This window comes from Camelina sativa, chromosome 20 (assembly GCF_030686135.1).
Source record: "Camelina sativa cultivar CO46 ecotype springtype chromosome 20, ASM3068613v1".
NCBI lineage: Eukaryota > Viridiplantae > Streptophyta > Magnoliopsida > Brassicales > Brassicaceae > Camelina > Camelina sativa.
In genome coordinates, this window is record NC_141899.1 from 32,712,759 (window position 1) to 32,740,383 (window position 27,625).

Below are 27,625 nucleotides of genomic sequence, written 5' to 3' on the forward strand. Positions count from 1 at the left end.
TTAAAGCACAATCTCATAACCCTTGTTGAAACTATTTTGGGATAATTCAATCACAAAAGCATATAAATGTATGTCATCATCATCTCTATGCAGGAACGTGTTCATTGTTTTGAGCTGAAAAAAGTAGAAAGAAGTACAAATGCAGAATTGAATTTTGCTATTCTTGTTCACTCACTTGCCTATAATGAGTTTGGCTCTGGCATCTCCTTTGTTGATCTGGAACTGATCTGTTAGTCCAAAGTGAGCCATTAGAATTATCTTGAGCTCTTTGGTTATTGTTGATGGTGTTATGTCCAATCCCTTGATGATGATCAATGGAGAATGAAAGGTTATTATTACTCTGTTTGTAATCAGGCATTGTTGGAAACCCTAAAGATGAGTAAAGGACTGAGTTCGAATCCATCATTTGACCAGGTAAGAACGTGTTCATGCCTCTTGAAGAGACTCCATTAGATCTTAGAAGCTCGAGAGCTGAGACAGGAGATGATGAAGCATAGATTGAGGATGAAGTATTGTTGTTCTCTAACTTGGGCATTTGAAGAAAATGAGACATACCATGATGATGATCTTGCATGACCGGGAAAGATAGCAAGCTGAGATCTTTTGACTTATTAGGGATCTGGCTTGAGAAAAGAATCGGTAGGTTTAGATATGGAAGCTTGGGATTGGAAGGTGAAGCCAAATGTGTTGAGGATCTCTTGTTTTTTCTTGAGCTACCTCCGACAGGTACGTTACGAAGAGAGCCACCTTCGGTCCAATACCTTCAACAACCTTTGCAGAAGTATCTTGGTTGCGTGAGACTGTAGTTGTTGTAGTAACAGAACTTTGTATTAGTTGAGTTGCATCTTGGACAATTTACTTTCTCTTGAACTTTCTCTTGTGGCTTTGTCTTCGTATCATCTCTATCAGTGAATCAGTAAATAGACAAGCACATCACAAATTGTATGTTTGTTTGGTTTTTTTTTTTTAGTTTTATTTACAATGTTTTGTTGTTTCATAAAAATTTGGTATTGTATTTTGAATTTTAGTAAAAGTTTTATAAGTTTGAAATTTAAATGTTCTTTTATAAGTTTTTATAATTTATAAGTTTATAAGTTTAAGAATATGTTTAAGAATATTAAGTTTAATTGTAATATTATATACCAAATTTATTAGATTTTATAATTGTAATATGTTTAAAAATATTATATTATTAAATCTTATGATCTTAAACATGTTCTCCCTATAACTAACTTTTTAGCAAAAGATCTTAACTACTGATCTTAGATTATTTTCCTAATATATTTAATCTAAGAACACAAAAAAAGTTATGCCTATAAGGGCATGTTTATAGGGAGATCAGTTTAGGGTGTTCTTAGAGTATAAATATTGTAAAAATAATGTAAGATCAGTAGTTAAGAACTTTTGTTAAGAAGTTAGTTATTGGGAGAACATGTGTAAGATCTTAAGATTTAATAATATAATATTCTTATAGAAATTTAAGAATGTTTAATAAATACATAGATATAAACACCATCGCTCTCATCTCACTATCCTTCTCAGTTTGTTGAACAACACTCTTCAATATATCAATCGCTTCTTCATACTTCCCCAAAGCAACCTTCATGTTAGCAGCATCAATCTCAGCACGAATCAGCTCCAATTTCATTCCCCAATTCTTTAAAACCCTCTGAGACAATCTATTCTGCTCCAAAGCCTTGTCATGCTGCTCTAAACCGCTATAAATTACACCAAGTAGTCTTCGATCCTGAGCAACCTCAGCTGAATTATTCCCTAACTCCTTCTTATGTATCTCCAACGCCTTCAACGCATAAGGCAAAGCCTCGTTAAAATTCAAAACCGCAACATAAGCATCAACCAAACCCCTATTTGCCACACCCATCTCTTTACTATCTTCATCAAAAGTCATCTCCTTTATCTCCAAACTCTTCTTCAAATTCTCAATAGCTTCCTCTCTCCTTCCCATAGCGTTCTTAACATTAGCAAGCTCGAGCTGCACGGCGTGTAAAACAGGCCTAACGTCTTCCACAACAACATTATCTTCATCAGCTTCTAACTTAACTAGAATATGATTAGCTCTATTCAAGTAACCTAAGCTATCACTAAAATGTTTTAAACCGAAATTAGCAGAACCCATCAATTGCAACGCCATTGCAACAAGAAGATTATTTCCATCTCCATTGAATGATTTAAGAGCTTTATCAGCGTAAGACAGAACCTTTTCAGGATCCTCACCTTCACGATCGAGATGGAGCCCTAGTTTAAGAGCTGATAGACCTAACTCGTTACCTTCGAATGATAACTCCATCTCCTAGTACAAACGTACCATTTCATTAGTGGTGGTCGCTGACTCGAACGCTTCTTCGAGATCGATTTTTTCCTGATCGCTTGAGGAAATCTCCGGTGGTTCCTCCACATGGGTATTAAAACTCCGATATGGATTAACCCAGAACTGACTCTTGATCAGGGGATTGGTTTTGCAGCAAGTGGAGATTTTTCGTGTTGGGGAGAACAGAGCAGAGGAGGAAGAAGAAGAAGAAGCATCATTGAGGTGGAGTAGAGGTTGGATTGGTCTGAATTTGTGGTCGCCACATCTTGATCTTGGGATCGGAGGTTAAGGTCGATTGAACGGTGAGGAAGAAGAGGAGGAGGAGGAGGAGGGAGAACAATGGGAGGTTGAAACGGCTGGAGAACGTCGGAATATAGATCTACGAACTTGTCGTCTTCTTCCATTGGAGATTGAAGACCGATTTCGAATGAAAAGAGAGACGGTGAAGGAAGCTCTTTCCTTGAGAGTGTGACACGTCACGTTTAGATCAGCACAAGAACTGATCTTGAATAAGATCAATTGGGCCGATCTTAGGGCATGTTTATAGGGAGATCAGTTTAGGGTGTTCTTAGAATATAAATACTGTAAAAATAATGTAAGATCAGTAGTTAAGAACTTTTGTTAAAAAGTTAGTTATTGGGAGAACATGTATAAGATCTTAAGATTTAATAATATAATATTCTTATAGAAATTTAAAAATGTTTAATAAATACATAGATTAATGTTTAATAAATAATTTAAGAATGTTTAATACTATTTAATAATATAATGTTTATTAATATTCTTAAACACATTACAATTATAAAATTTATAAAATAACATTCTAACTTCTTTTATAAAATAACAGAGTTAAGTGTGGTCGGATAGTGAGGTAATAGCCAGGGATTTGGCTTTCCTTTCAAGTTCTGGATTGGCTCAAGCAGCTTTTAAGTGGAACCTGAAATGTATTGATAATAGTGATATGTATCTTTCTGTGTGTATATGTGTCTTGGAACATGGAAATATATAGTAAGAGAGGTTTTAGCACAAGAAGTTAAAGATTGTGGGTGTGAAGCATTTGAAGTTGAGGACTTCTTGAACCAGCCACTCCATTGCCACTACTTCATGCCGGCTATATTTTAGGTTCTGAATTCTGAAGTTCCCTTTCCGGATGCTAATTAAAAAGAGGAAGTATCAGGTGAGCAGCTGAAGAATATAGAACTATAACATTTTGCAGTAAAGAGTTTTTTGGGAAACATAATCCAATTTTCGACACACATGAAAAGCCAGTTCACTAATTGCTTATAGAAAACAAGAAGGGTTTGCATTAGACCAGTATTAGGTTCCTGATTTGGTTGACTATAATACTCAGTTCATAATCTTTTTCCTATTCAGAACAGTTATCTAATGAACACTGGAAGTCACAATAATGGAGAGGGAATATGGGTTGGTACCTGTTGTAAGGTTGATTTTCTTCAATTCTGGTGGCCAGAGTAAGACTCGCAATCCCAACTAGTATTAGAGTCCTTTCACTTTTGAATAATCCTTTGCTCAGGAATCGATCCAACAGACCAACTCCTAGAAACAATGTCTCTTGGTGAAGCTCCATTCCAGAACATTGCTGCTTGTAATCAGAGAGAAGACAATCAGCAACACAGAATACCATAGCTTACTGATACATAAACCTTTAAAAGATTCCAAAGTAAGCTATATAGACTTCTTTAGGCTAAAACATTCTTAAAACCAGAAACAAGATCTCCGAATATTTATTCCCTTCTGCTACTGATACATATTTCCGAGCTTCAACATTCAGAGATTAAAGATATATATAACTACATGCAATTGACTTAGTAATCAATTGAATTTTAAAAACCTATAATCTATAACCACATCTTGAAACACAGAGCAGAGCAAGTCCCAGATCAAAACAGACTTAGTAATCGATTGAATTTTAAAAACCTATAACCACATCTTCAATCTCTAACCACTAGCAATTGTTCCAAGAGATATGAAGGCATTATACAACTTACTTGAGAGAGAACTTCTTCCTGGCAAGAAGATCCCAATTCGTTCGGAATTGTGGATCTACAGAATTGTTCCTTGAACTCGAGGTACAGAGAGCGAGAATACGAAATAGGAGAATCAGAGGAAGATTTCTCAGAGAATTCACTACCAGAGTGAGACGAGGAGATCGGTCGCCTCGGTGTTTCAATGACCGGACAGAGGAGACGACGGTGAGGGAAAAAAAATCTCTCGCCGTTTCGCTGTCATCGTTTGCGAGAGAAGAAGAAAAAATTATGTTCGAAGGAAATGAAAAATAAAACGAAACTTTCTTTCAGAGGGTGACACATCACCTTTAGATCAGCAGAAGAACTGATCTTATTCAAGATCACATGGGCCGATCTTATGGGTACTGTTCAATTAATTTTAATTTTAAAAGTCCCAAGATCACCCCATGTTACCCACCCATAAATATGGCCTTATAGCCACTGTTCAATTAATTTGATTTTTAAAAAGCCTTAGATCACTAGATATCCCTATAAACATGGCCTAAAGATGTCCTTAGAGTTTGCTCTAACAACACTTTAAATTATTAAAGGTTTATATACATTTTATCCAACGTTCAATTAACCGTCTAATATTTTATTTCAGTTTGTGGTACAGTAACAGTTTGATGACCTGAGTCGATTTCGCGACGGGTTTTTAGGTTATCATGGTACGGTTTTCGTTAAGTTCAATTCGGTTTGGTTTAACATTTTTTTTTTTTTTTTTTTTGAACAAAATCGGTTTGGTTTAACATAAACAAAAAGAATAGGCCAAGGCCCAATAAAACGGTCACTTGGATCAAATAACCCGATCCGGAAGTGTAACCGGGTAAGTTACTCGGGTCGGGTGTATTCTTTCTTCTTCCAAAGGTGTTTGTTTGTTGTTTTATCAAATCCACATTTCCCCAATTTCAGTTCTCTCAAGCCTTCTTCTTCTTCTTCGCTTCAGCCATGGGAACCCTATCTCTCTCATCTTCACTCAAACCTTCACTCGTTTCATCAAGACTCAATTCATCTTCATCTGCCTCTTCTTCTTCATTCCCAAAACCAAACAGTCTCCACCTCAAACCCACCAAACTCATTTCACCACCTCTCAGAACAACTTCTCCGTCGCCTCTGAGATTCGCTAATGCTTCTTCAATCGAGATGTCGCAGACACAGGAATCAGCTATTCGCGGAGCTGAATCTGACGTCATGGGTCTTCTCCTCAGGGAACGAATCGTCTTCCTCGGTAGCGGTATCGACGATTTCGTAGCTGATGCTATCATGAGTCAGTTGCTGCTTTTAGATGCTAAAGACCCTAAGAAAGATATCAAACTCTTTATCAATTCCCCTGGTGGTTCCCTCAGGTTTATAATCTTGATTTCGTTTTCTTTGTCTTTCTCATTTGGGTTTCTGCGTTATTGTTGAAAGTTTCAGTCTTTTGCAGCTTAGGTTTTGGTTTTTAGGGTTTTAGTTAGCATTGCGAAGTAATTTAATTTTGTGAGAAGTTTAGTATAATATGCAATTGAAGTCTCTCCTTAGCTAATTGGATAAATTTGCTATAAGAAAATTAATTGTCAGTTCAGTTGGTGTGTCTTATCAGCTAGTTTGCTTAGAACATTGTGATGAATTTGCTGCGGAAGTTAATTTTTCAGCTTAAGTTTTAGTTCAAGTGAAGTGAGTCCTCAGCTAGTTTGCTTTGAGAATCCGTTGTGTGGTATGAAAGTGTTTACTGAAGTTTCTCCTCAGCTAGTTTGCTTATGTTACTTATGAATGGTTGACTATTATATATCTGACAGTGAACAATTTCACAGTGGATTTGAGAGTGATATGTTGACTTGTTTGTAATAATGTTTGATTGGGTTTAGTTTCTGGCTCAGATGATCTAACTTGATGTTCTTTTTGTTTGTTTGGTTAGTGCAACCATGGCTATATACGATGTGGTTCAACTTGTGAGAGCTGATGTTTCGACGATTGCTCTTGGAATCGCTGCATCAACAGCTTCGATTATTCTCGGTGCTGGAACTAAAGGTAAGCGTTTTGCTATGCCCAACACGAGGATAATGATTCATCAACCTCTTGGAGGTGCGAGCGGTCAAGCTATAGATGTTGAGATCCAAGCTAAGGAAGTTATGCATAACAAGAACAATGTCACCAGCATTATCGCGGGATGTACCAGCCGATCGTTTGAGCAGGTTCTGAAAGATATTGATAGAGACCGGTACATGTCTCCAATTGAAGCGGTTGAGTATGGTTTGATAGATGGAGTTATTGATGGAGACAGCATTATTCCTCTCGAACCTGTTCCTGATAGAGTGAAACCGAGAGTAAACTACGAGGAGATTAGCAAGGATCCGATGAAATTCTTGACTCCTGAGATACCTGATGACGAGATTTACTAAAGCCAAGCTCATCTTGAATCAGGTAACTGATCATATTGACTATAACTACATTACTATTAATGTTTAGCCATGGATTCTTCATCTTTTGCTATGTAGTGGTGAAATAACAAGAAGTGATCATACGCTGGTCAGGATGTCATTAAAGGAATTAAAAAAAAGAAAGCTCAAAGAGGGACACTCCATATCTTAGGAAGAAAATTGAATAATGTTTGAATCTTCATTTTCAGATGAATAGACATCTAAAATCAGTTAGACTAATTTGATTTTTGATTAGAGAGTAATCTAAAATTTCTTTCTCATTTATCTCCAGGGATCTTCCAATGTGACTCAGACTGGTGGTTTCGAGGACATAGCTCGATTACTTCTGCGGTTACTGGTGATTGGCTTTGCGAAACCGAAGCTGGACTTACTTACCTTTTGTGATCTCTCATATTTTACTTGTTCAGAAAATGATTGTTCTTTAAATCACTCTGTTTTAAGCAAAAAGACATAAAAAGAAGCTGTAGTAGATTTCATTTACGACAATCACTTTTCAAGTGTTCTATGGATTCAAGAAGTAGCGGTCAGTATTTCTTTAGTATTTTCATATTGAATGTTGTAGAAGTCTTAACTAATCAAGAGATTGCTAAGCAATACTTATGTGTAGAAATAAATACAAGAGGTCTCAACCAATCAAGAGATTGATGAGCAAGACTTATATGCTTAGAATTCTAGGTTTCTCTAAAGAAAAAAGCAAGAGTTCAAAAACTTCTTGAGAATAAAAGTTCTCAACAATTTTATTAGAAAATAGAAATCCAAAAGTTGTCTTACAAAGTTACAAAGCTAAAGCTTAACGGTTAAGTAAAAGGGAGGGGCAAGGCCGCTAAACACCTAAAAGAATCTTAGAAATAGAAATCCAAAAGTTGTCTTACCAAGTTACAAAGCTAAAGCTTAACGGTTAAGTAAAAGGGAGGGGCAAAGCCGCTAAACACCTAAAAGAATCTTAAAGAAAAGAAAATAACAAAAGAAAATTGAATAGAACCGACTTAAAAAGCTTCTAAAAAGAAATTGGTAGGTGAAATGAATTTAGTGCAGTGGCCAATGGTAAATCCTTAATGTATAAGGCGCCATCACATCATGGAGACATGGATCAAGTTCTGCTTCCTACGAATATAGGGGTTTAGCTAATGGACCGACCTATTGTAGTCCAATGGTTGACAAAAAAAGAAACTTGTAGAATAGAATTGTGCATCATTGAAGACAAGGAATTTTGTTAGGATATTTTAAGATATGATTGTACCAAATCATATCCCTTAGCTTGGGAATAAGGAGAAACCTTAATCACTTAATATTTGATATGATTGCATATATTTAATGATTTACATATATCATTTAAGGATATATCTTTGTGTACATATAGAGTCTTATGGCCATTGATAATAAATAAGAAAACCTTTTCAAAAATTATGTTTTCTTGACATAGTATCAGAGCGGGTCTATCCTTGTGGATCGATTATGACGACCGTCAAAGACGACGGTGATGAAGATGATGACGGTGACGATGACGACAGTGATATACGATCAAAAAGTTTCTAAAACTTTTGACGATTCTCGCTCCGACATGATCAAGTCAGACGATGTGGATGAGAAGGTGAAGATGGTGGCACCGGCATAGTGCCGTGAAGACGAACTCATGAGTCATTATCACTCAAGTTCAGTCCAATGATGCTCAGATCTGATGATGAAAAAGAAACGAAAGTAGAGTCCAAGAAGATGGACATGAAGAAGGTACCAACAAACCCGACAAACAAAAACACGATTTGAAGGAATCCAACACGATTTGAAGGAATCCAACACGACTTGAAGGAATCCTTGTGTCACACACAACTCTTATGTTGTGACATCGACGAACCAGATTACGACAAGAAAAGCTGAAATGACTCAACGGTGGAGTATAACATCGTGATGAATACCGAAACCGAGATGTGAAGATGAGGACATGATCAAGTTCAAGTTGGGCATTTGCAAGCGGCATGCTCCAACTTGAGGGAGGGTGTTAAGATATTGTAAGATATGATTGTACCAAATCCACAAACTAATTTTAATAACAATGGATTTTAAAACAGATTTTTAAATTATTTGTTCAAAAATACTAAATTTCACTAAAATTTTTTAAAAGACATGATTGAATAACATAAATTTATTTTAATAAATTTTAAATGTTGGCCTCATTTGACTAAATTAAGTTTTTCCTTGTGAGTAAGTATGTATATATGGCTACAAAGTTTGTAAAAGGTTTTATCAATTCTTAGGGGGTGTTATTCAAGGAAGGTTTTTAATGGATTCTAAAGTTTTAGTAGATTTCAGAGTCCAATGGTTTTGCAAATGCATTGGACGTGAATTTGTATGTCATTAGTGGATTTGAATGTCATTACTGATGATTTCGAAAGTCATTACTTGTGGACTTTTTTATTTTTTGAAGGTAAATAAAAAAAAATTTAACTTATACATCAATTATGTTGTGAAGTAAAACCAAATTAAATAAACTAATTTATTAAAACCTTACGTTACATTATGTTGGTATTGCAATTGTTAAATATAAAATTAAACTAATAAAATTATTTAAACTTTACGTTGGAAAGTAAATACTTATAGTTTTATTTTAGTGGCTCATAACAACGTAATGTTATGAAGCAAATACCAACATATAAAATTATATACGATAAGTACTTAGTTTAATTATGTTGAAATGTTAAATTCATAACAAAATAAATACTTAGTGGTTCAACGAGTGGAATTAGGTTGGCTAATTTAGTGGTGATGAGAACATAACCGGTTAACCGGAGTGAACTGACATCATCTAGTTCATAAAAAGAGTTGAGATTGTGTTGTCTTCTATATCCTAAATTAGTGGGATTGTATCTCCACTTAGTCACGTATCTTAACCGTAGATTTAGTGGGTTAGTTTCTCTCTTCTATTTTGTGTATTTAAACATCATCGATTAGTAAGTGAAAGGGGGACTTGAAATTTGACAAAACAAAGTTTATCTCTTTGGTTACTTGTTCATGTGTTAGACATAACACATCTCTTTGGCTTTGAAGAGGGACCATTCTATCAGTGGTATCAGAGCAATTACCCTTGCTTTGAAGAGTGACCAAAATTAGCATCACTGCTAACATTTGGTATCAAAGCACTTCTATCCATCTTGTTGACGGCATTCTTCAAGAATCAACGTTCAACAATTCACCTTTCAATTTCTCTTTTATATATCCAAAGCATTTATATCCATGGAGCTTTACAATGAGATCTGTGGCGCTCCTATCTTTAATGTCTACGATAATGACGACAAACCAATATTCGATGTCTACGGTGAGCCGGATCAAGTCTCCAATGGTATGAGAAGCAACATGGGACACATTGAAGATGGGGAGGCCAGCATTCGTGAAGTCCACGATGAGTTTCAAAAGTTGAAGTTCCGTGTGGTCGACAAATTTAAAGTTCTTGAAGAGACAATGAATCATGTGATGGAGGCAGCAACTCGTAACATTTATGGTGGAAGAAGAGCTGGTGGTGGTAATGCTCAACGATCCGCACGATGTTACGCAACACGCCATCACATGAAACTTCCTTTCCGACATCTCGTTCATGACCGTTGTAGGCATGAAAACTTTTCCATGAAACACTCATCTGATCTTTCACGTCAATCCTCACAAAACATGTCGGTTCGGTCACTCCTACAACCAGCTTTCTCCAACAATGCGTGAACCATGGATGTTACCAAAAACATGAACTTTGGGGACAAAGTTCTTTTGAACGGTGGAGTATTGATGAGAACATAACCAGTTAACCGGAGTGAACCGACATCATCTAGTTCGAAAAAAGAATTTGAGATTGTGTTGTATTCTATATCCTAAATTAGTGGGATTGTATCTCCACTTAGTCACGTATCTTAACCGTAGATTTAGTGGGTTAGTTTCTCTCTTCTATTTTGTGTATTTAAACATCATCGATTAGTAAGTGAAAGGGGGACTTGAAATTTGACAAAACAGAGTTTATCTCTTTGGTTACTTGTTCATGTGTTAGACATAACACATCTCTTTGGCTTTGAAGAGGAACCATTCTATCAAGTGGCATCAAGTTCGTGAAGATGGTTCAACAAGTGGAATTAGGTTGGCTAATTTAGTGGCATCAAATTCGTGAAGATGGTTCAACAGGTGAAAGGATAAAGAGCGGCAAGATCGTTTGTTTCCAAAACTGAGAATCTAAAAAAATATATATAAAAATATAGTATACTATTTGAAGGATAAAATCTATAACAAACTTCTATCAAATACGGTGGTCAACTATTTGTTGCAAAATTAAAGATTTTAATTAAGCTCAAGATATTTAAAGATTTGATATGAAGACGATGACGACGAAATCACCGGGAGAAATACTCATGAGAAGTCTGAAATGAAATACTTCAAAAATTATTAGGATTGTGTTTGTTCGTACTTTAGATGTAAAATCAATTAAAATCTAAAATGAAACAAAATCTAATGGAAATAGAATAACAACAATTTCAGAAATGCTTTAAAATCATCTAACAACTGTTTAATCCAATAATAACAGATTTTTTTTATATTTTTTAATATAATTAATTAAATAACGCTGAATTTTGAAATACCCTGACCTCGATTACAATACATAATTGTAACGGATCATCATCTATCTAAGGATCAAAGAAGACAGGTGGGGGGAGACGGGAAAAAACCACCATGAATTCGATCGATTTTGCTTCAGATTCGTTGAAATAGATATTTGTGAGGCTTCCCCTGAAATCTCTAACGAAGTTGAAGACCGTGTCAAAGGAATGGAGATCGATACTGGAATCAAAGAGTTTCATTGAGATGCATCTGAAAGACACACGATCTCTTTTTAGGGTTCTATCTCTATCAGACACGAAATCGATTTGTGAAAGAGAAGAAAAAGAATGGCAATAGTGTCATTAGATCTCTTTAATTATCACGTGGGTGTTAAATTTTAACCCTGATTAATATATACATTTTCAGCATCTATATATACATTTTCCAAGTACAATTATGAAATAAATCCTCAACTTCAAACTTATTTACAAGACTGCCATTGAGTTAATTTTTAAAAATAAAAAACGGATTGGGTTCAAAATTTAACCATTACTAACAGATCAAGGTCCAAGCCCATTTCATTTATACATCTTGCTAACCCAAACTTTTTTCCCCCAAATGTTTATATTTTCCCCACCAATTTCGTATCTTACATATCAATTTTCTTGCCTTCTTCGCCGATCCTATCCGAGATTTGTGTTGAAACCTCTTGATATCCAAATATTTTCCTCCACCATTTTCGTATCTTACATATCAATAAATCGAAACAGAGTTAAATGTTTATATTCAACAATTAAATACAAATTAAACACAGATTTACTTGCCTTCTTCGCCGATCCTATCCGAGATTTGTGTTGAAACTTTTTGATACCCAAATATTTTCCCCCACCAATTACGTATCTTACATGTCAATCAATCCAAACAAAATTATAAATCAGTATATATAATATCCCATAAAGATACCATAAATAACAAATCACGTAATTATCTCTGTAATCCAATCATAAAAAATATATTTTTTTGTAACGTAAAAATGTGTTCTCGACCTAATACGTTCCCTATAAATGATTATAACCTAACACTCTATGTTCCATAAACAATCACATCTATACAAATCAAACGATATGGCTGCTACTTTTGCTTTTTTGAAAGATGTTCGACCCTTCAAAACCGCATGGAAGGTTCAAGTTAAGGTCATACATTCATGGCGTCAAAACACCGAAAACACTGTTGAAACGCTAGAGTTGGTTTTGTCAGATTCAATGGTAAGATTAAATACTAATGCATCTTTTGTCCTTCATTCTTATGTTTACGAGATACAATACTTTACTATTACTAATCCATCTTTTGTATTGTTTCAGAGTAAACAGATTCATGCTCCAGTGCTGAATCTTTCAAAAGTGATAGACGAGTCCAACCAAACAGACAGTCACTCTGAATTCGGAACATCTTCCTGCTCCAGTGGAATTAAGTGAGTAAAAGGATATCTGTAACTATAACGTTCTGATTCCATTTAAAAAATCTCCACAGAGTACTAAAATAGGACCATATGATACAACATCCTAATCTCCTAGAGACCAAAACCTTTTCATTTAGTAAAAATAACTTAGCATATATTTGGCCACACCACACTACTTTCTGACTCCGGTAAATGTAACAAGACTTTGTACGAATAGCTTTTTAAGGAAGACAAACACGATCAAGGAAACTGAAGACGATAATTAGGCTGCTTATTAAGAACGTATTAAAAGAAGAGAGGTTAAATAAGGGAGCATACAAGAAACGGAGTTTCTTAAGCCGGCCGAGAGTTGATGGGATAGGACCGCTTAAATTGTTCAAGGAAAGATTGAAGGGGAAATCTGTAAACATGAATTGCTTAGATTGAAGGTGCCACGCTCATCATATTGTAAAACAAAAGTCCTCAAACGAAAGCCATATCTGATAAGTAAGAATCAATCGATGAATTTAGTGTTAGACGCAATCCTCACCGAAACTCATCCAAAAATGATAGAACAACCTACAATTTACCTAACAACACCAATCGATTACCATCTATCAGTACAGACATGATTAGACATTGGAAACCCAACATCAAATTCGGAAGCAATTAACATAAAAATCAACTGAAAGAACATAAAAATTTACCTGGAACAATTGGATTACTTGGAATAGATATGTAATTCTCAGAATGAAAAAGCTCTAAATTTTAATTTGGATGAAGTACGTTTCTATTAAAATGATGAAGAATCATAACAATGGAATTTGATTACTCAGGTTTACAAAACCAGATAGAAAGAGATGATAAGGAAACCAGATAGAAAGAGATCGATGGTTGTCGGTGGAGACAAAATAAATTTTTTTTTTTTTCGTGCAATTAAGATAGTCAGACCAATATTTTTGGGCCCAAACGAGCCCATTTTTTTTTTTCCATTGAATTGTTTTTATAAGCTAATTTATTATTAATATTAACATTTTCAAACAATATTAATAAGAATCAATTGATTTGTTACATAATAAGAATCAATTAATCGACTTGCACAACTCTAACTACAAAAGTCTTACATAATATAGGAAAAAACAACAAATAATACAAATTCAAATTATATTATATTCATATATTTTAAATTTATAATATAGTATGTAATACTATTATCTTTACACTATAAATGAAATAGAAAAATTTTTAAAATAGTTTATTTGTTGACTAAATAAAATTTAATAAACATTAAGGATATATATAATAAACCACACCATATAGTAGATGGAAACTATACACTACACAATTATAGTTAATTCAACAAATACATAAAATATTGTTTATATATATATATATATGTAATATAATCAATAAAGATTTTTTAAAATTTATTAAAGTTAAATATATCTCACGGTGTACCGCGGGTGAATATCTAGTTAGAGTTAAGAATCGTTTTGTCTTAAGTATGGATCTACCAATATTAATAAGATGATGGTTTTTAAAAACAACAGAAATTAAACTAAGTATTTTTTTAAGAAATTTAATAATTAGAGGAATTAAACGGTCAAAAAAAATTAGATAGCATACTTTTCGGGTTTTTTTCCCGTTGAATAACATTCCCCTAGTTTTTTTCGTCACTTTTAAAGTGTTTGTCATCACTTGGAGCTCAATAATATGAAACTTCTTTTAACAGTCAAATCGTGGGCCACTAAGTATTCCACGTCAGCAATAGCTTATACGGTAAGCTTAATATTAATTTAAATCCCGTAAAACTTGAACAGATCTTTTCGTCATTACTTTACTTAATTACTCATTAACTTGACATTATTTCACTCTTTTTGTCCCCCGACTCTAATTTCATTATAATTTATCCTCAAAAATTATAAACCTCCTAAATCATAATAACTTTGTACATTTACATTCGAAATCTGCATATAATTGAGAAATTGTATTTTAAATTTTGGGGGCTTTTATGTAGTTTTGGGGGGTTATTCGCAATTCACATAAATTCTAAGACCCGATATGATATAACTGTCCAAAAACCCCCGAAAACATTCTAGTTTTCCCTCTCAAAAAGCTCCCACCTTTAGGGTTCTCTCAATCATTTAGAAAAGCCCTAATTCAATCGTCTAATTAATTAGGTTTCAATTCCAATCCCATTTGAAAAATCTCCTCTTTCAGCTTCTCAATTTCTTGGATCAAACCCATTTTTCTCCACAGTGCGGAAATCGAGTTTAATTTGGGTCGGGGGAGGGCAAAAAACACGATGGCGGTGAATCTGACGGCGGAAGCGATAGCGAAGATGTTGAATGGAGAAGTGGCAAGTGAGAATGATATGACGCCAGTGCTGCAAGTTACAGAGTTGAAGATGATTCAGAGCAAGCTTAATCAGAATCATGAATCAAGCAATCGATACAAGATTACTTTATCCGATGGGATCCTCTCGCAACAAGGCATGCTTAATGCTTCATTGAACAGTCTCGTTGTACAAGGCAGTATTCAATTGGGTTCGATTTTGAAACTCACTCGGTTCGTCTGTAATCGAGTCCAGACTCGAAGGTACTGTTTAGTATTTGCAATCTCTTCTCAGATTCATCATTGTTAAAAAGAAAAATTAAAAAAGCAATCTTTTTTTGTTTTTTTTTAAATGTTGTGTTGATGACAGGATCGTTGTTGTTGCGGATGTGGAGATTCTTGTTGAGAAATGCGATATTATTGGAACTTGTGTACAATCTGGGTCGCCTAATGAACCTGGCCGAAGCTCAGTGTTTGATCAACAACGTTCTGGAATGGGATCTGTAATCACACAACAAAGCAATGGTTGTGGTTTTGAGCAGCAACAAGCTAAAAGGACTGATTTGAATGGTGGGAGATATGGTGCATCTGCTTATTCACCTCAGCCTCAAGTTGTTCATAACAGTCCTGACGCTGTGAGATATAGTGTATCTGCTAATTTACCTCAGCCTCAAGTTGTTCATAATAGTTCTGAAGTTGGGAGATATGGTTTACCGGCTAATTCACCTCAGCCTCAAGTTGCTCATAACAGTTCTGACGCTGGGAGATATGGTGGTGCTAATTTAGCTCAGCCTCAAGTTGGTTATAACAGTTCTGACGCTGGGAGATATGGTGTACCGGCTAGTTCACCTCAGCGTCAAGTTGGTCAAAGATATGGTACTGGTTCTGGTTATTCAGAAACATCACCTTCCACTAGGCCATATGGGAGCTCAAATGCAGGTTATGGAGGCTCTAGGTTAGAGCAACCTCGGGCACCTCCTGCAACAACCGCTTATTCCCGTCCAGTTCAATCGAGTTACCAGCCACAACCACCACCGATGTATGTTAACAGGGGACCTGTGGCTAGGAACGAAGCTCCCCCGAGGATAACTCCGATTTCTGCTCTTAATCCTTACCAGGGTCGGTGGACCATCAAGGTCAGGGTCACGTGTAAGGGAGTGCTGAGGCGTTTTAGTAATACGCGTGGGGAAGGGAAATTATTCAGTTTTGATCTCCTTGACTCTGGTGGTGGGGAAATACGGGTGACTTGTTTCAACGATGTGGTTGATCAGTTCTTTGACCAGATTGTAGTTGGTAATGTGTATCTGATTTCAAGGGGAAGTTTGAAACCTGCTCAGAAGAACTTCAATCATCTTCACAATGATTATGAAATACATTTAGACTCTGCATCAACGATACAGCAATGCTATGAAGATGATCCTACCATTCCACGCCATCAGTTCCATTTTCGTAACGTTGGTGATATTGAAAACATGGAGAGCAACAGCATAACTGATCTTATTGGTATCGTTTCGTCTATCAGTCCGTCAGTATCCATTATGCGGAAAAATCAAACTGAGGTACTTAAAAGGTCACTTCAGTTAAAGGATATGTCAGGCCGAAGTGTCGAGTTTACCATGTGGGGTGATTTCTGCAATGCGGAAGGACAGAAGTTACAAATGCTTTGTGATTCTGGGGCATCCCCGGTTCTTGCTGTGAAGGCAGGCAGGATCAGTGAATTCAACGGGAAGCAAGTGAGCACCATTGGATCAAGTCAGTTGTTCATAGAGCCAGATTTCCCTGAAGCCAGAGAATTAAGAGAATGGTATGATAGAGAAGGAAGAAACGCTCATTTTACCTCCATATCAAGAGAGTTCACCGGTGCTGGCAGACAAGAAGTTCGCAAGGTAATTACTCAGATCAAGGACGACAAGCTAGGGACCTCAGAGAAGCCAGACTGGATCACAGTCTGTGCCACCATTTCATTCATGAAGGTTGAAAATTTCTGCTACACGGCTTGTCCTAACATGAATGGAGATCGTCCGTGTAGCAAAAAAGTAACAAATAATGGAGATGGGACATGGCGTTGTGAGAAGTGTGACAAATCTGTGGAAGAATGTGACTACAGGTATATATTGCAGATCCAGTTACAGGACCATACTGGTCTAACCTGGGCCACAGCATTCCAGGAAGCTGGTGAGGAGATAATCGGAATATCTGCGAAAGATTTGTATTATATCAAGTATGAACATCAGGAGGAGGAGAAATTCGAAGACATCATCCGCAGTGTTACTTTCTCCAAGTACATTTTCAAGTTGAAGATTAAAGAAGAAACTTATAGCGACGAGCAACGGGTTAAAGCAACTGTTGTGAAAGCTGAAAAGATTAACTATTCTTCAGATACTAGGTTCATGCTAGAGGCAATGGATAAACTCAGGACAGGAGATGCAAATTCTCTCCCTGTAAAGCTAGAGAGTTCCAACTACAGGTCTGATGCATTGAACTCCGGTATTGGAACCTCGGGAACTAGAGATACCGCATCAGTGGACGCACGTAGAGAATTTGGATTACCTGCAGCAAACCAAGTGGGTCAATATGGAAATCAGTATGCAGGGCCTATCAGCGGTATTACTAGCTGTAACGCTTGTGGTAGCAATGGTCATGTTTCTGCAAACTGCCCAAGTCTTATGAGCGAGCCACAAGGACAATACACACAAGGAAGATACACAGGAGGTGGCACGCCAAGGCAACATGTTGGCGGCTATTGAAAACCTCTAGTGACTATTTCACATCATGGTCATCATCATCTAGATACAAAGGTACTAAGGTCAGAGGCTGTTTTGACCGGTTAAGTTTACTCATCTACATTAGATGTTTGAGTTCCGCTTTGTGGGTCTTATTAGTCTATTTGTTTTTTCTCTGTTTGCCAATTGAACACTTGAAGATGTTGGTGCTAATGGGTCTTTTGTGTTTTTGTTTTCTTTGTATAAATCTCTTTAATATTTTAGATATGGTAACGTTTCTGTCATCAATATCAGATTCAAATAAAGTCGATAAGTTTTTGTAAGAGAGGCTACAGAGGGAATTATTAACCTTTTATTTAGACCCATATAAAGGGATAAAACGACACAATTGTTTTGGTTTACACAATTCACTGAATTACAAAAACCTTCCCCCACACACAAATATCCAATCCTCACGTAATAGTCTGTAGTTTTTGAAATCAATAAGACCAATCTCTCAATAACAGAGTCCAGTTGATTTAGCAGATTCTCCAACATTTACATTGTAATAAACCCCTTTCACTCCCTCTCTTGTACCACAATGTCCCCCAGAAAAGCCTGAGTCGCTAGGGCTCTGGTTGTATCCAGGAACCGTAGTAACAGAAGCCGTTTCAGCAACTGTTTTCACAGCTGCCGCTTTGAGACGGTATCGTTCAGCTCTTGACCCAATAACCTGTCCCAAAATCGAAGCTCCAATGGTCAAAGCCATGGCTGCTTTTGGCATCAGCACAGATTTCCTGAGCATTGCTATAAAAGGCACAGCAGCATGGACAGCCAAAAACCATGAAGGCGAAAACTTCTTCGTGTGTTCTCTCCATACACCAAGAGGCACATTTGCAGCCATTCCCATGAGAGCGATTGCAAGCATCTTTTCAGGTAAAGGCTGAGGACGAAGACTTTTAACCAAAGCAGTCTTCGAAAGTGCAGCTCTTGCAGCTACTATAGGAGCTGGACATCTATATTTCATACCAGCTGGTGGCTTTAATGCTTTCGCTACAAGAGGCATGACTTTGCTTGCAGCTCTAAAAGATTTTGCGATAGGACAATTCCCGGTTTTTAACCAATCGTCTCCAACTGCCTCATGTTTCGACGAGTCCCCCCCAGACTACAAAAAGCAAGCAAGCAAAAAAAATATCAGAAACAGTAAATCCTTGTAAATTCTAAAGTCTTTTTTACAAATCTATCAAAATCTACCTGTTGGTTATTGGAAGGTTTAGGTTTCTTCTGTTGTTTCTTCCATTTCTCAGAGAAAGGACCAAAGCCAAAAGGCCCTCCAGGACCAAAAGCTGATAGGCTTATAGTAGCTACCTTCCCCGCAAGTGGGTTGAATTGCAGAGGAGCAGGACGAGCCTCTTGTTCGACATCATCCACGAAACTCGAATGCCCAGAAAGCGGCACAAGACCATCTTTTCCATGGAAGAGCTTGAACGCTGAATCAAAACCCGGACCATCTTCAAAAATCGGACCTTTACTACCTCCTTGCACCTGCTGTCAAAGGAAACATAAAAACTTCATCACCAGCGAACCAAAGACCATTAAATTTTTTTTCATTATTATGAAAGGTAAGAATTTTTTTCATTTACCGGAAATGGAAAACTTAAGGAGGTGAAGGACAAATTGGTAGGCTTGTTGATGTTTCTGAGGAAAGGGCATTTCTGGATCATGCTTTCAGCAACAAAGGGACATTGTGATGATGATTCTTGATCCATTGAAATATCCTTTTTAGCTTTTGAGCAAATAAGCCTGAGAAATTGAAATTGGTTCAGAAAAAAACATAAAAAAATTAATGATCAATCGAACAAAAATCTCTAAAATTGATTCAAGAACAAAAAGAATCCAACAAAACTCTAAATCAGCACTCAAATCAAACCTAAAACTAGTTCCGAGTTCAAATTTTCGGGTAAATTAGATTTGGGGGAAAAAAAAAAAATCCCAGAAACCAAAAGCTACCCTAAAATTAAATCCACTACGAATCAAATACCACCATGGAACCCTAAATTCGAATCGAAAATAACAATTCTAATGAAAAATAACAATTCTGCAAATCTCTCGTCTCGATCTATTTTGTTACAGATTGAAAAAAAAAAAAAAAAATGAATCATGTGAAGCATATAGAGAAGAGATTTGTTTCGAATAGAGGAAAAAAATTACGAACGAAACGAGAAGAAACAAAAAAAAATCGAAGAGAGAACCAATCACCTGAGAAGTTTCGCCGGAAAATGAATTTGCAGAGTAAGCTTTAGATTTTTTTGGACGAAAACGTGTGGTGAGCACAGACGTGTGTTTACGACTTTGTACCGAGAGTTACCGGTTGGATCGGTAAACCGTGATTCTGTTCCTTTGAAATAACCGGTGATTGCCGGTTTAGTTGACCTTTGTAGTGTATTGTTGTAGCACGTGGTTTGTATTCGGTGGTGGAGAAACCAAACCACGAAGACTATTTTGGTTGCTGGAGAATTGATCTCTTGCCGTTTATCGTCACGAATGATATGATCCAACGGTCGAGATTTAAGCTTGAGTGGTTGGTTGTTGATTTAACGTAGACTTGTTGTATACTGAATGTAAAATTTGTTTCAACTGTTATTAAAAAATAGAAGTAGAAATTTATGTGTTATATATACTAGTGTTGTTGTAATCCAATTCCATCTATGATTGGGACCAAACAAACAATAGTTATTTTAATTATATCGATTTATTGACAAAAAAATAAAATCTATACAATAAAAGTAGAATGTTTCTCTCCAGGGCTTGACACCTCAGCTTCTGTATTGAAGCAGAGAGTGACACATCAGTTAAAATGAATATCCAATGAAATTATAACAAATAATACAGCTAAGCTTTTTCTTAGCTAGGTGGATAAAGGAACTAAATATGGAGAAACGAAAAAATAAAGACGAGACGAAAGGGTTAGACTACAGAACGGTGAAGGTGAAATTGCAATCACATTCAATAGTTTTCTCAATCTCTTTTAGATTCAATTTTGTCAGCTCTGTTGATTGAGAACTATTCTATTCAAAGTTAGACTAGAGATAATCTATTTTTCTCTAAAGTTTTGTTATCATTGTTTTGAAGATTTCCATAATCGATTTTTAAATCTACTCTATGTGAGTTTGTTGCAGGTGAAGATGATAACTCCAGCAGTGAAGACTGGTTTGTTCGTTGGGTTGAACAAAGGACATGTCGTCACCAGATTTCTCGCAAAGGGGTATTATTCTAACTCTCCTTCTGATTAAAACGGACATGATTTTGTATGCAATGGTTCTTTCTTCAGGATGCACAATTTCTAATCACAAGAGGATTTGAGATAATTTTTCATGTTTTCGACTTGAATCTCATGTCTTTCTTCTCTTGAATAGGCTGTGGGTTGTGAGGACTGGTAAAATTGTGCATACATTAGAAACCAAGTCTCTTGTCACCAGTGATGAAGTGAGTCAAGATGGATGGTATATAACAACTCCCGATGGGTCAACTGTTAAATTCTGGGATGCGAATCAGTAAACTTCTCGCTTCAGGAAATTGGATTTATGTGCCTTCTCTTGAAAAAACAATATTTTGTTGGGAGAAGTAGGCTTGAGAATGGACCTGTGAGGTTTTACTAGCGGACAAGGTTATTACCGAAACTAAATACATTATTGGTCGTCTACAAGGGTTATGGTGTGGGTGAAGAAGGGTAACAACGACGGAGGATGACTATAATGTCTGAAAATAGTGTCTGAATTATCATTTAAAGGTTGGAACTCTGGATCATTTGCTTTGAGGATGACTATAATGAAGGTTTGTCTTCTTGTTCCATGTAAAAGATAAAAATTACATGTATGACATTAGTCTGAATTATATACACGTTGTCTGTGACTATAAAATTGAATAGGATTTTCAATTTTTATATATATTTTTAAAAAATTCCTTATTTGTGGCATATTTAAAATTAAGTTCAAAATAAATTTGTATATTTAGAAAGTAACATCATAAATTTTATCATAAATCCATAGTTTTTTTTCTTATACATAGTTATCGAAAAACAGTTGTAGATAATTTCACTCTCCAGGAAAATTGATTGTTAGTCTATACTAGGTTGAAGAAATCTGCGCTACGCGGCAGATTGGTTTTTTAATTTTATGTTCTGTTATATATTTTTGTTTTGTTTTATTCAATTTCATAATTTAGGATAAATTGTTTGGAGTCAAGTTTCATAAATTTTGATAATTCCAATGCTAATTTTGTGTTGTTATTGTCCTCTTTTTTGGGGTTATTTGGTTTATGTAGTTGATGGATTGATTGACAAGAAAACGTAAATAATATTTTAGTTTATAATTTTATAAAAAAAATGTAGCAAAATATAATATAAAAAATAAAATAAAAACTAAAAACCAAAATATTATCAACAAACACGGATAAAATCTTTATTAAAAATCTAATTAAAACTTCTTTGAATATACTTTTATTTTTTAAATATACATTAATTTTTTTGTTTTTATGAAAACTGAACATTTTGGATTCTCTGTATTTTCCAAAATCTTCAGTATTGTTTTAGACTTTTAGTAAGAGAAGAATAGCATTTTGAAAAAAATAAAATAAAAACAAAACATATTTTTAAGGTAATAAAATGAAAATATATTCAGAAACAAAATATATTAAATTAAAAACTCAAGCTAATAACAAACATAACTAAATTAGTATTGAAATTATGAAAAACTTATGAAACTTAATTCCAAACAACATATATTAAATTATGAAATAAAAAACAAAACAATAAAATAAAATAAAAAAACTAACCGCAGCGTAGTGCGGGTTCTAACCTAGTTATATTAATTTTGTTTTAGATAGAGATAAGAGAAGAAATATATTTATATATCATTCCAATGAATGAAAATTTTATATAGGATTAGAAAGAGATGATTTTGCTCGATGACAAAGTAAATCTAGTTTACAAGTAATTCTAAAAACTTCTGGAAGATATTTTCTATCAAACTTCTTCACTTACATCTACTTTCAATTCTCTCTATACTTTCATAAGTTTTTTGCTTATGTGGATGTGGGTGCTAATAACCTATTTTATAATGGGTATCCATATATTGTTTATAACATTCTCTTTTGGATGGTTTTTTTTTTTTTGACAAACTTTCTTTTGGATGTCTATTTATAATAAAATAACTCAGAATGCGCTGGAAATGCTGCCTCATTAAAATTCTTACCATAAAATTCAATAGAAAAAATCATGATCAAGGAAAAAGAGTGCAGCGCGCAACTACTCCTCTTGGTGAGTACACATGTTGAGATTTTCGAGAAGATGTAATCCGAGATGATAAACCAACTTTTTGCAAGTAGCAGTAGGTAGTGCCTTGGTGAATAAGTGATGTTCATATAATTTACCATGTTTCCCCTTAGTTTATTCACATCTTTTGCATCTTTTGCTATCCATTTAGGTCATTATTGTGTAGCTTTAGCACTAATCATGCATTAGAGTTTAGTTGCATTGCATTTGTATCTTTTCATGCATATTCAGGTGATTTTGGAGCTTAAGGAGCATGGAAGCAATGCTGAGGGAAAGTGAGCCAATCATGAAGGAAAAGCAAGAGAGTTAAGGCTGAAGAACCAAGGTCCAGAGTCCAACTCGACCGCACACTCGACCAGACACTCGACCGTGTGCTGAGGAGGACTCGACCGAGTGGAGAATGCACGAGAGAAGCCAGCTCGACCTGCCACTCGACCGAGCACAAGTCGAGTTGACCGAGCCGTTGACTATTTTGTCTTTTAGTATTTTTAGGGCTTCCACCTCCTCTCCTATATAAAGCCTTGTACCTGCAGCCACCAAAGTGTGCAACCTTTTTAGAGAGTCAGAAACCTAGTTTTTACTTTTTAAGGAATTATTCCCTTTGCCTTTTTATTTTCCTAGATTTTGTACCCTTTTAAAGAAAACTCTTAGATTCTTCAATATTGTTGGTTCCATAACTTTCAATATATTAAGAATTTGGATTTGATTCCTTTTGCAACATTGTAGATCTTGTTCTTATCTTTCATCTGATGCAAGTTTCGAGATTTTCTGGGTTTATGACTTTGATGTTCATCATGTGTTCATGTGAGTAGTGCTTAGGATCTTGAGGATGGGTTAGGCTGGGCTGTGTTTGAGGTTTGTTTGCTTTGGTCAAGCTTGATTGTGGTAGAATCTCTTCTAAGCTAGATGTTCTTAATGCTAATCCTGAACTGAGAGGTTAGGGTTTGATTTCAAGTATCTTAGTATCACACCAATGTTTAAGGAGCATAGATAAGGCTAGATCTAGAGCTTACCATTAGGCTTGCTAAGAGATTAGAGGTCTTGTTTGGTATGAGATGTATTGCTTAATGCCTGCTTGTGTAGATTCTTTACTTTGTGAGAACAAGTCTAGAGATGCATAGGTTTGATTGATTCTTGCCATGAGAGTGGAAGAAACTTGTCTTAGATTTATATGTCTAGAGATTAGCTCAAAGCTTTGCTTGAGATTTGTTGGCCAAAGTGTGATAACCTCATTAGTCTAGCCCATGAATCCCTCCTCAAGGCCTTCTTTGTTTATTGATTTTTAAGTCTTAATCCTGTTGCTTGCTTGTTGTTTGATTCGTTTTTGCATTGCTCTGTTTTTATTGTGTTGCTCTGTTTCCCGGATTTATCTAGCTCGACCCTGCACTCGATCTACACTCGATCGAGTGCTAGCTCGAGTTCATCCCCAGAACTCTTGTTTATGATTTGTAGTTGTTCTGTCTTGTCTCTAGTATCATTCTATTTGCATTTCTGTTTCATTTACTCATTGTCCTGTTCATTATTGTCTTGCATTAGTTCATTAGCATAGTTTCTATTTATGTTCTTGGTTCATAACTACTGCAATCATTCTGTTCTATTTGCATTTAGCTCTTAGTTCTTTTAGTTTACTTTCTGCATTTTACTTTTTCATCTTAGGATTGTTAGTGACAAACAATCTTTACATTTGGCTTAACTTAGATTCATATACATATCTTAATTGTTCACAAACACTCATTTAGGATTGACACCTCTTATACTGCAACTGCATAAGGGGAATTGAAACACCCATCCATTCATTAATATCTCACCATTGCATACATTCATCATCATTCACCCACACAAAAAAGATTCTTGTTTCAATTTGGCGCCGTTGCCCATTTGAGTGTGTTTTTGTGACATTTAGGATCCATATTAGTCTAAAATTTAAGTTCGTTTATACACTTGTGAAGTTGCTGGACTCGAATCTTCTGTTTCTGGGTTGAAGTTGAATTTCAGGTACCACTCGACCAGCCACTCGACCACCACTCGACCGAGCAGTGATCGAGCACCTGATCGAGTCAGAAGCCGTGTACATTTGGATACCACTTCCCAGTCGACTCAACCACCCACATGAGCCTGAGCTCAATTGTGAACCTGTTCGAGTCTGTACTCGCGTTTGTTGATGCACACAAGGTCTAAGGGGAAAGACAATCTTCAAAGGCCTATTGACAACATCCATAGGAAGCAAAAGGGTTTGGGAAATCAGAGAAGAAGAGTAGTTCAAGTTCAGCAAGAGGATCCAGTGATCATGGAGCAACAAGCTAACCATGAGCAGAGACATAGGCACATTGGTGCTGGAGATGCACCCAACACCCACAACCAAAGGGCTGGTATTGTGCCTCCAACAGTGCCAAACAACAACATTGAGATCAAAAGTGGATTGATCTCCATGATTCAAGCCAACAAGTTCCATGGGTTGCCAATGGAGGATCCACTAGATCATCTTGATGAGTTTGACAGAATCTGTGGTCTTACAAAGATCAATGGAGTGAGTGAAGATGGATTCAAGTTGAGGCTCTTCCCATTCTCACTTGGAGATAAGACACACCTTTGGGAGAAGACTCTTCCTACTGGAGCAATAACCACATGGGATGCTTGCAAGAAGGCTTTCTTGGCAAAATTTTTCTCAAATGCAAGGACTGCTAGATTGAGGAATGAAATTTCTGGGTTTGCTCAAAGAAACAATGAAAGCTTTTGTGAAGCTTGGGAGAGGTTTAAAGGATTTCAGACTCAATGCCCTCATCATGGCTTCAGCAATGAGTCACTCTTGAGTACATTGCATAGAGGAGTGCTTCCCAAGATCAGGATGCTTCTTGACACAGCTTCTAATGGCAACTTCCTCAACAAGAATGTGGAAGAAGGCTGGGAGTTAGTTGAGAACCTTGCTCAGTCAGATGGCAACTATAATGAGGACTATGACAGAACCATAAGGTCCTCATCAACTGATCAAGAGGACAAGTACAAGAAGGACTTGAAGATGGTCAATGAGAAGCTTGACAAGATCCTTCTTAGACAACAAAAGTATATTCACTTCATTGGTGAAGAAGAGGTTCCAGTTCAAGAGGGGGAGACTGAATTTGCTGAGTTGTGCTACATGCAAAACCGGGGAGGATTCAAAGGCTACAACCAAGGGGGTTTCAAGAACAACAATCTCTCTTATAGGAGTACCAATGTGGCTAACCCTCAAGACCAAGTGTATCCACCTCCACAGCCTCAACAGCAACAAAATTATGTCCCCAAACAACAACATCAAGTGTTCCAGCCTCAGTTGTGTCCCCCACCAGGGTTTCAGACTAACCAAGGCCAGGAACAAGACTTAAGAGCCATGATGCAGCAGTTGTTGATTGGGCAAACACAAGGCAAGATTGAGGAAGCCAAGCAGTTTGCTGAATTGAATCAAAGGCTCACATCCCAGTATAATGACCTTAACATGAAGTTTGAAGGTCTAAACTCTAGAGTGAAGTATATGGAGAGCAACATTGCCTCTACTTCTACTCCTAAACCCAACCAACTCCCTGGAAAAGCTGTTCAAAATCCAAGGGAGTTCACTGCAAAAGCCATCCATATCTCTGATGAGGAAGTCACTGAGGACAGTGATGTTCAAGATGGGGAGGATTGGTCAGTTATTGAAGCTTTGAGTGAAGTTTGTGCAGAGAAATCTGAATCCGCCATTGCACTCGACCAGGTACTCGAGCCAGCACTCGACCGAGTGCCTGATCGAGTGGTCGATCGAGCTGAAGGATCATGAGCTGTTAAACCTGCTAAGTACATTCCTCCTGCTTACAAACCACCTCTACCATTCCCAGGACGTTTCAAAGCACAAAGGATCAAGGAATTAAGGGAAATAATTGAGAAAAAGGAAATGTTGGCTAAGCAACAAGAGGATGAGAAAGCTTTGAAGGAAGAGGTTGTGGTTGAGAAACAAGAGGAAGTGATGACTATTCAAGAGATCATCATTGCTTACCAAGAAGAGGAGAGAGGACCTCCCTTGGAACAGTATGAACCTTATCCTCTCTATAGAGATTTTTTGCTTGATTTGTCAAAGAAAAAGGCTCAAGCTCAAGATGAGACGGATCTTGAGAACCTTGGAGGAGTGATCATCCCAATTAAGCTTAAGGATCCAGGACCATTCTATCTGCCTTGCACAATCAGTTACCTCCACTACAACCAATGCCTTTGTGATTTGGGAGCTTCAACTAGTGTGATGCCATACTTCATAGCTCAAAAGCTTGGGAGAACTGATTTCATATCCACTAACCTCCATGTATGCCTAGCTGATGGGTCAAACAGAGAAGTAGTTGGAAGGTTGGAGAATGTCCCACTCAAGATAGGGAAGGCAAGGGTTCATACATATTTTATGGTATTGGAGATGGACAAGGAACCTGAAGATCCTATCATCATTGGGAGGCCATTCTTAGCCACTGTTGGAGCAGTCATT

At 36.4% G+C, this 27,625-nt stretch overlaps 3 protein-coding genes, 2 long non-coding RNA genes, 1 other non-coding gene and 2 pseudogenes across 9 annotated transcripts; 3 read left to right on the forward strand and 5 right to left on the reverse strand.

The window, feature by feature from the left end:
- LOC104772853 (uncharacterized) lies at nucleotides 1-11,955 on the reverse strand (annotated as a pseudogene).
- Nucleotides 2,615-4,778, reverse strand: LOC104772080 (cyclin-SDS-like; annotated as a pseudogene).
- LOC104771763 (ATP-dependent Clp protease proteolytic subunit 4, chloroplastic) lies at nucleotides 5,248-7,317 on the forward strand. Its single transcript, XM_010496341.3, has 3 exons — nucleotides 5,248-5,702; nucleotides 6,254-6,759; nucleotides 7,048-7,317. The coding sequence occupies exons 1-2, from the start codon at nucleotides 5,305-5,307 to the stop codon at nucleotides 6,735-6,737; spliced, it is 882 nt and encodes a 293-aa protein (XP_010494643.1). The 5' UTR covers nucleotides 5,248-5,304; the 3' UTR covers nucleotides 6,738-6,759; nucleotides 7,048-7,317.
- Nucleotides 11,956-12,051: 96 nt separating the features above from the next.
- Nucleotides 12,052-13,709, reverse strand: LOC104771761 (uncharacterized). Of its 2 annotated transcripts, none has more exons than XR_015592732.1 (3): nucleotides 13,488-13,709; nucleotides 13,120-13,280; nucleotides 12,052-12,242 (listed from the first exon to the last, which is right to left on the reverse strand). It is a non-coding gene; the product is annotated as an uncharacterized LOC104771761 (long non-coding RNA). The 2 variants fall into 2 exon arrangements; XR_015592733.1 differs by having other exon boundaries at nucleotides 13,120-13,370; nucleotides 13,488-13,622.
- Nucleotides 12,435-13,320, forward strand: LOC147919760 (uncharacterized). Its single transcript, XR_015592734.1, has 2 exons — nucleotides 12,435-12,607; nucleotides 12,704-13,320. It is a non-coding gene; the product is annotated as an uncharacterized LOC147919760 (long non-coding RNA).
- A 1,044-nt stretch (nucleotides 13,710-14,753) lies between the features above and the next one.
- Nucleotides 14,754-18,160, forward strand: LOC104771762 (replication protein A 70 kDa DNA-binding subunit C-like). Of its 2 annotated transcripts, XM_087504805.1 has the most exons (3): nucleotides 14,754-15,378; nucleotides 15,485-15,864; nucleotides 15,926-18,160. In XM_087504805.1, the coding sequence occupies exon 3, from the start codon at nucleotides 16,152-16,154 to the stop codon at nucleotides 17,859-17,861; it is 1,710 nt and encodes a 569-aa protein (XP_087360931.1). In that variant the 5' UTR covers nucleotides 14,754-15,378; nucleotides 15,485-15,864; nucleotides 15,926-16,151; the 3' UTR covers nucleotides 17,862-18,160. The 2 variants fall into 2 exon arrangements, with proteins under 2 accessions (XP_087360931.1, XP_010494641.2); XM_010496339.3 differs by having other exon boundaries at nucleotides 15,485-18,160.
- An 11-nt stretch (nucleotides 18,161-18,171) lies between these two features.
- LOC104771764 (uncharacterized) lies at nucleotides 18,172-20,461 on the reverse strand. Of its 2 annotated transcripts, none has more exons than XM_087504806.1 (4): nucleotides 20,076-20,461; nucleotides 19,460-19,619; nucleotides 19,071-19,364; nucleotides 18,172-18,981 (listed from the first exon to the last, which is right to left on the reverse strand). In XM_087504806.1, exons 2-4 carry the CDS (start codon nucleotides 19,583-19,585, stop codon nucleotides 18,334-18,336), a joined length of 1,068 nt encoding a protein of 355 aa, XP_087360932.1. In that variant the 5' UTR covers nucleotides 19,586-19,619; nucleotides 20,076-20,461; the 3' UTR covers nucleotides 18,172-18,333. The 2 variants fall into 2 exon arrangements, with proteins under 2 accessions (XP_087360932.1, XP_010494644.2); XM_010496342.2 differs by having other exon boundaries at nucleotides 19,071-19,361; nucleotides 20,076-20,202.
- A 5,370-nt stretch (nucleotides 20,462-25,831) lies between these two features.
- LOC147919761 (small nucleolar RNA R71) lies at nucleotides 25,832-25,938 on the reverse strand. Its single transcript, XR_015594188.1, has one exon. It is a non-coding gene; the product is annotated as a small nucleolar RNA R71 (small nucleolar RNA).
- Between the last annotated feature and the right edge of the window lie 1,687 nt (nucleotides 25,939-27,625).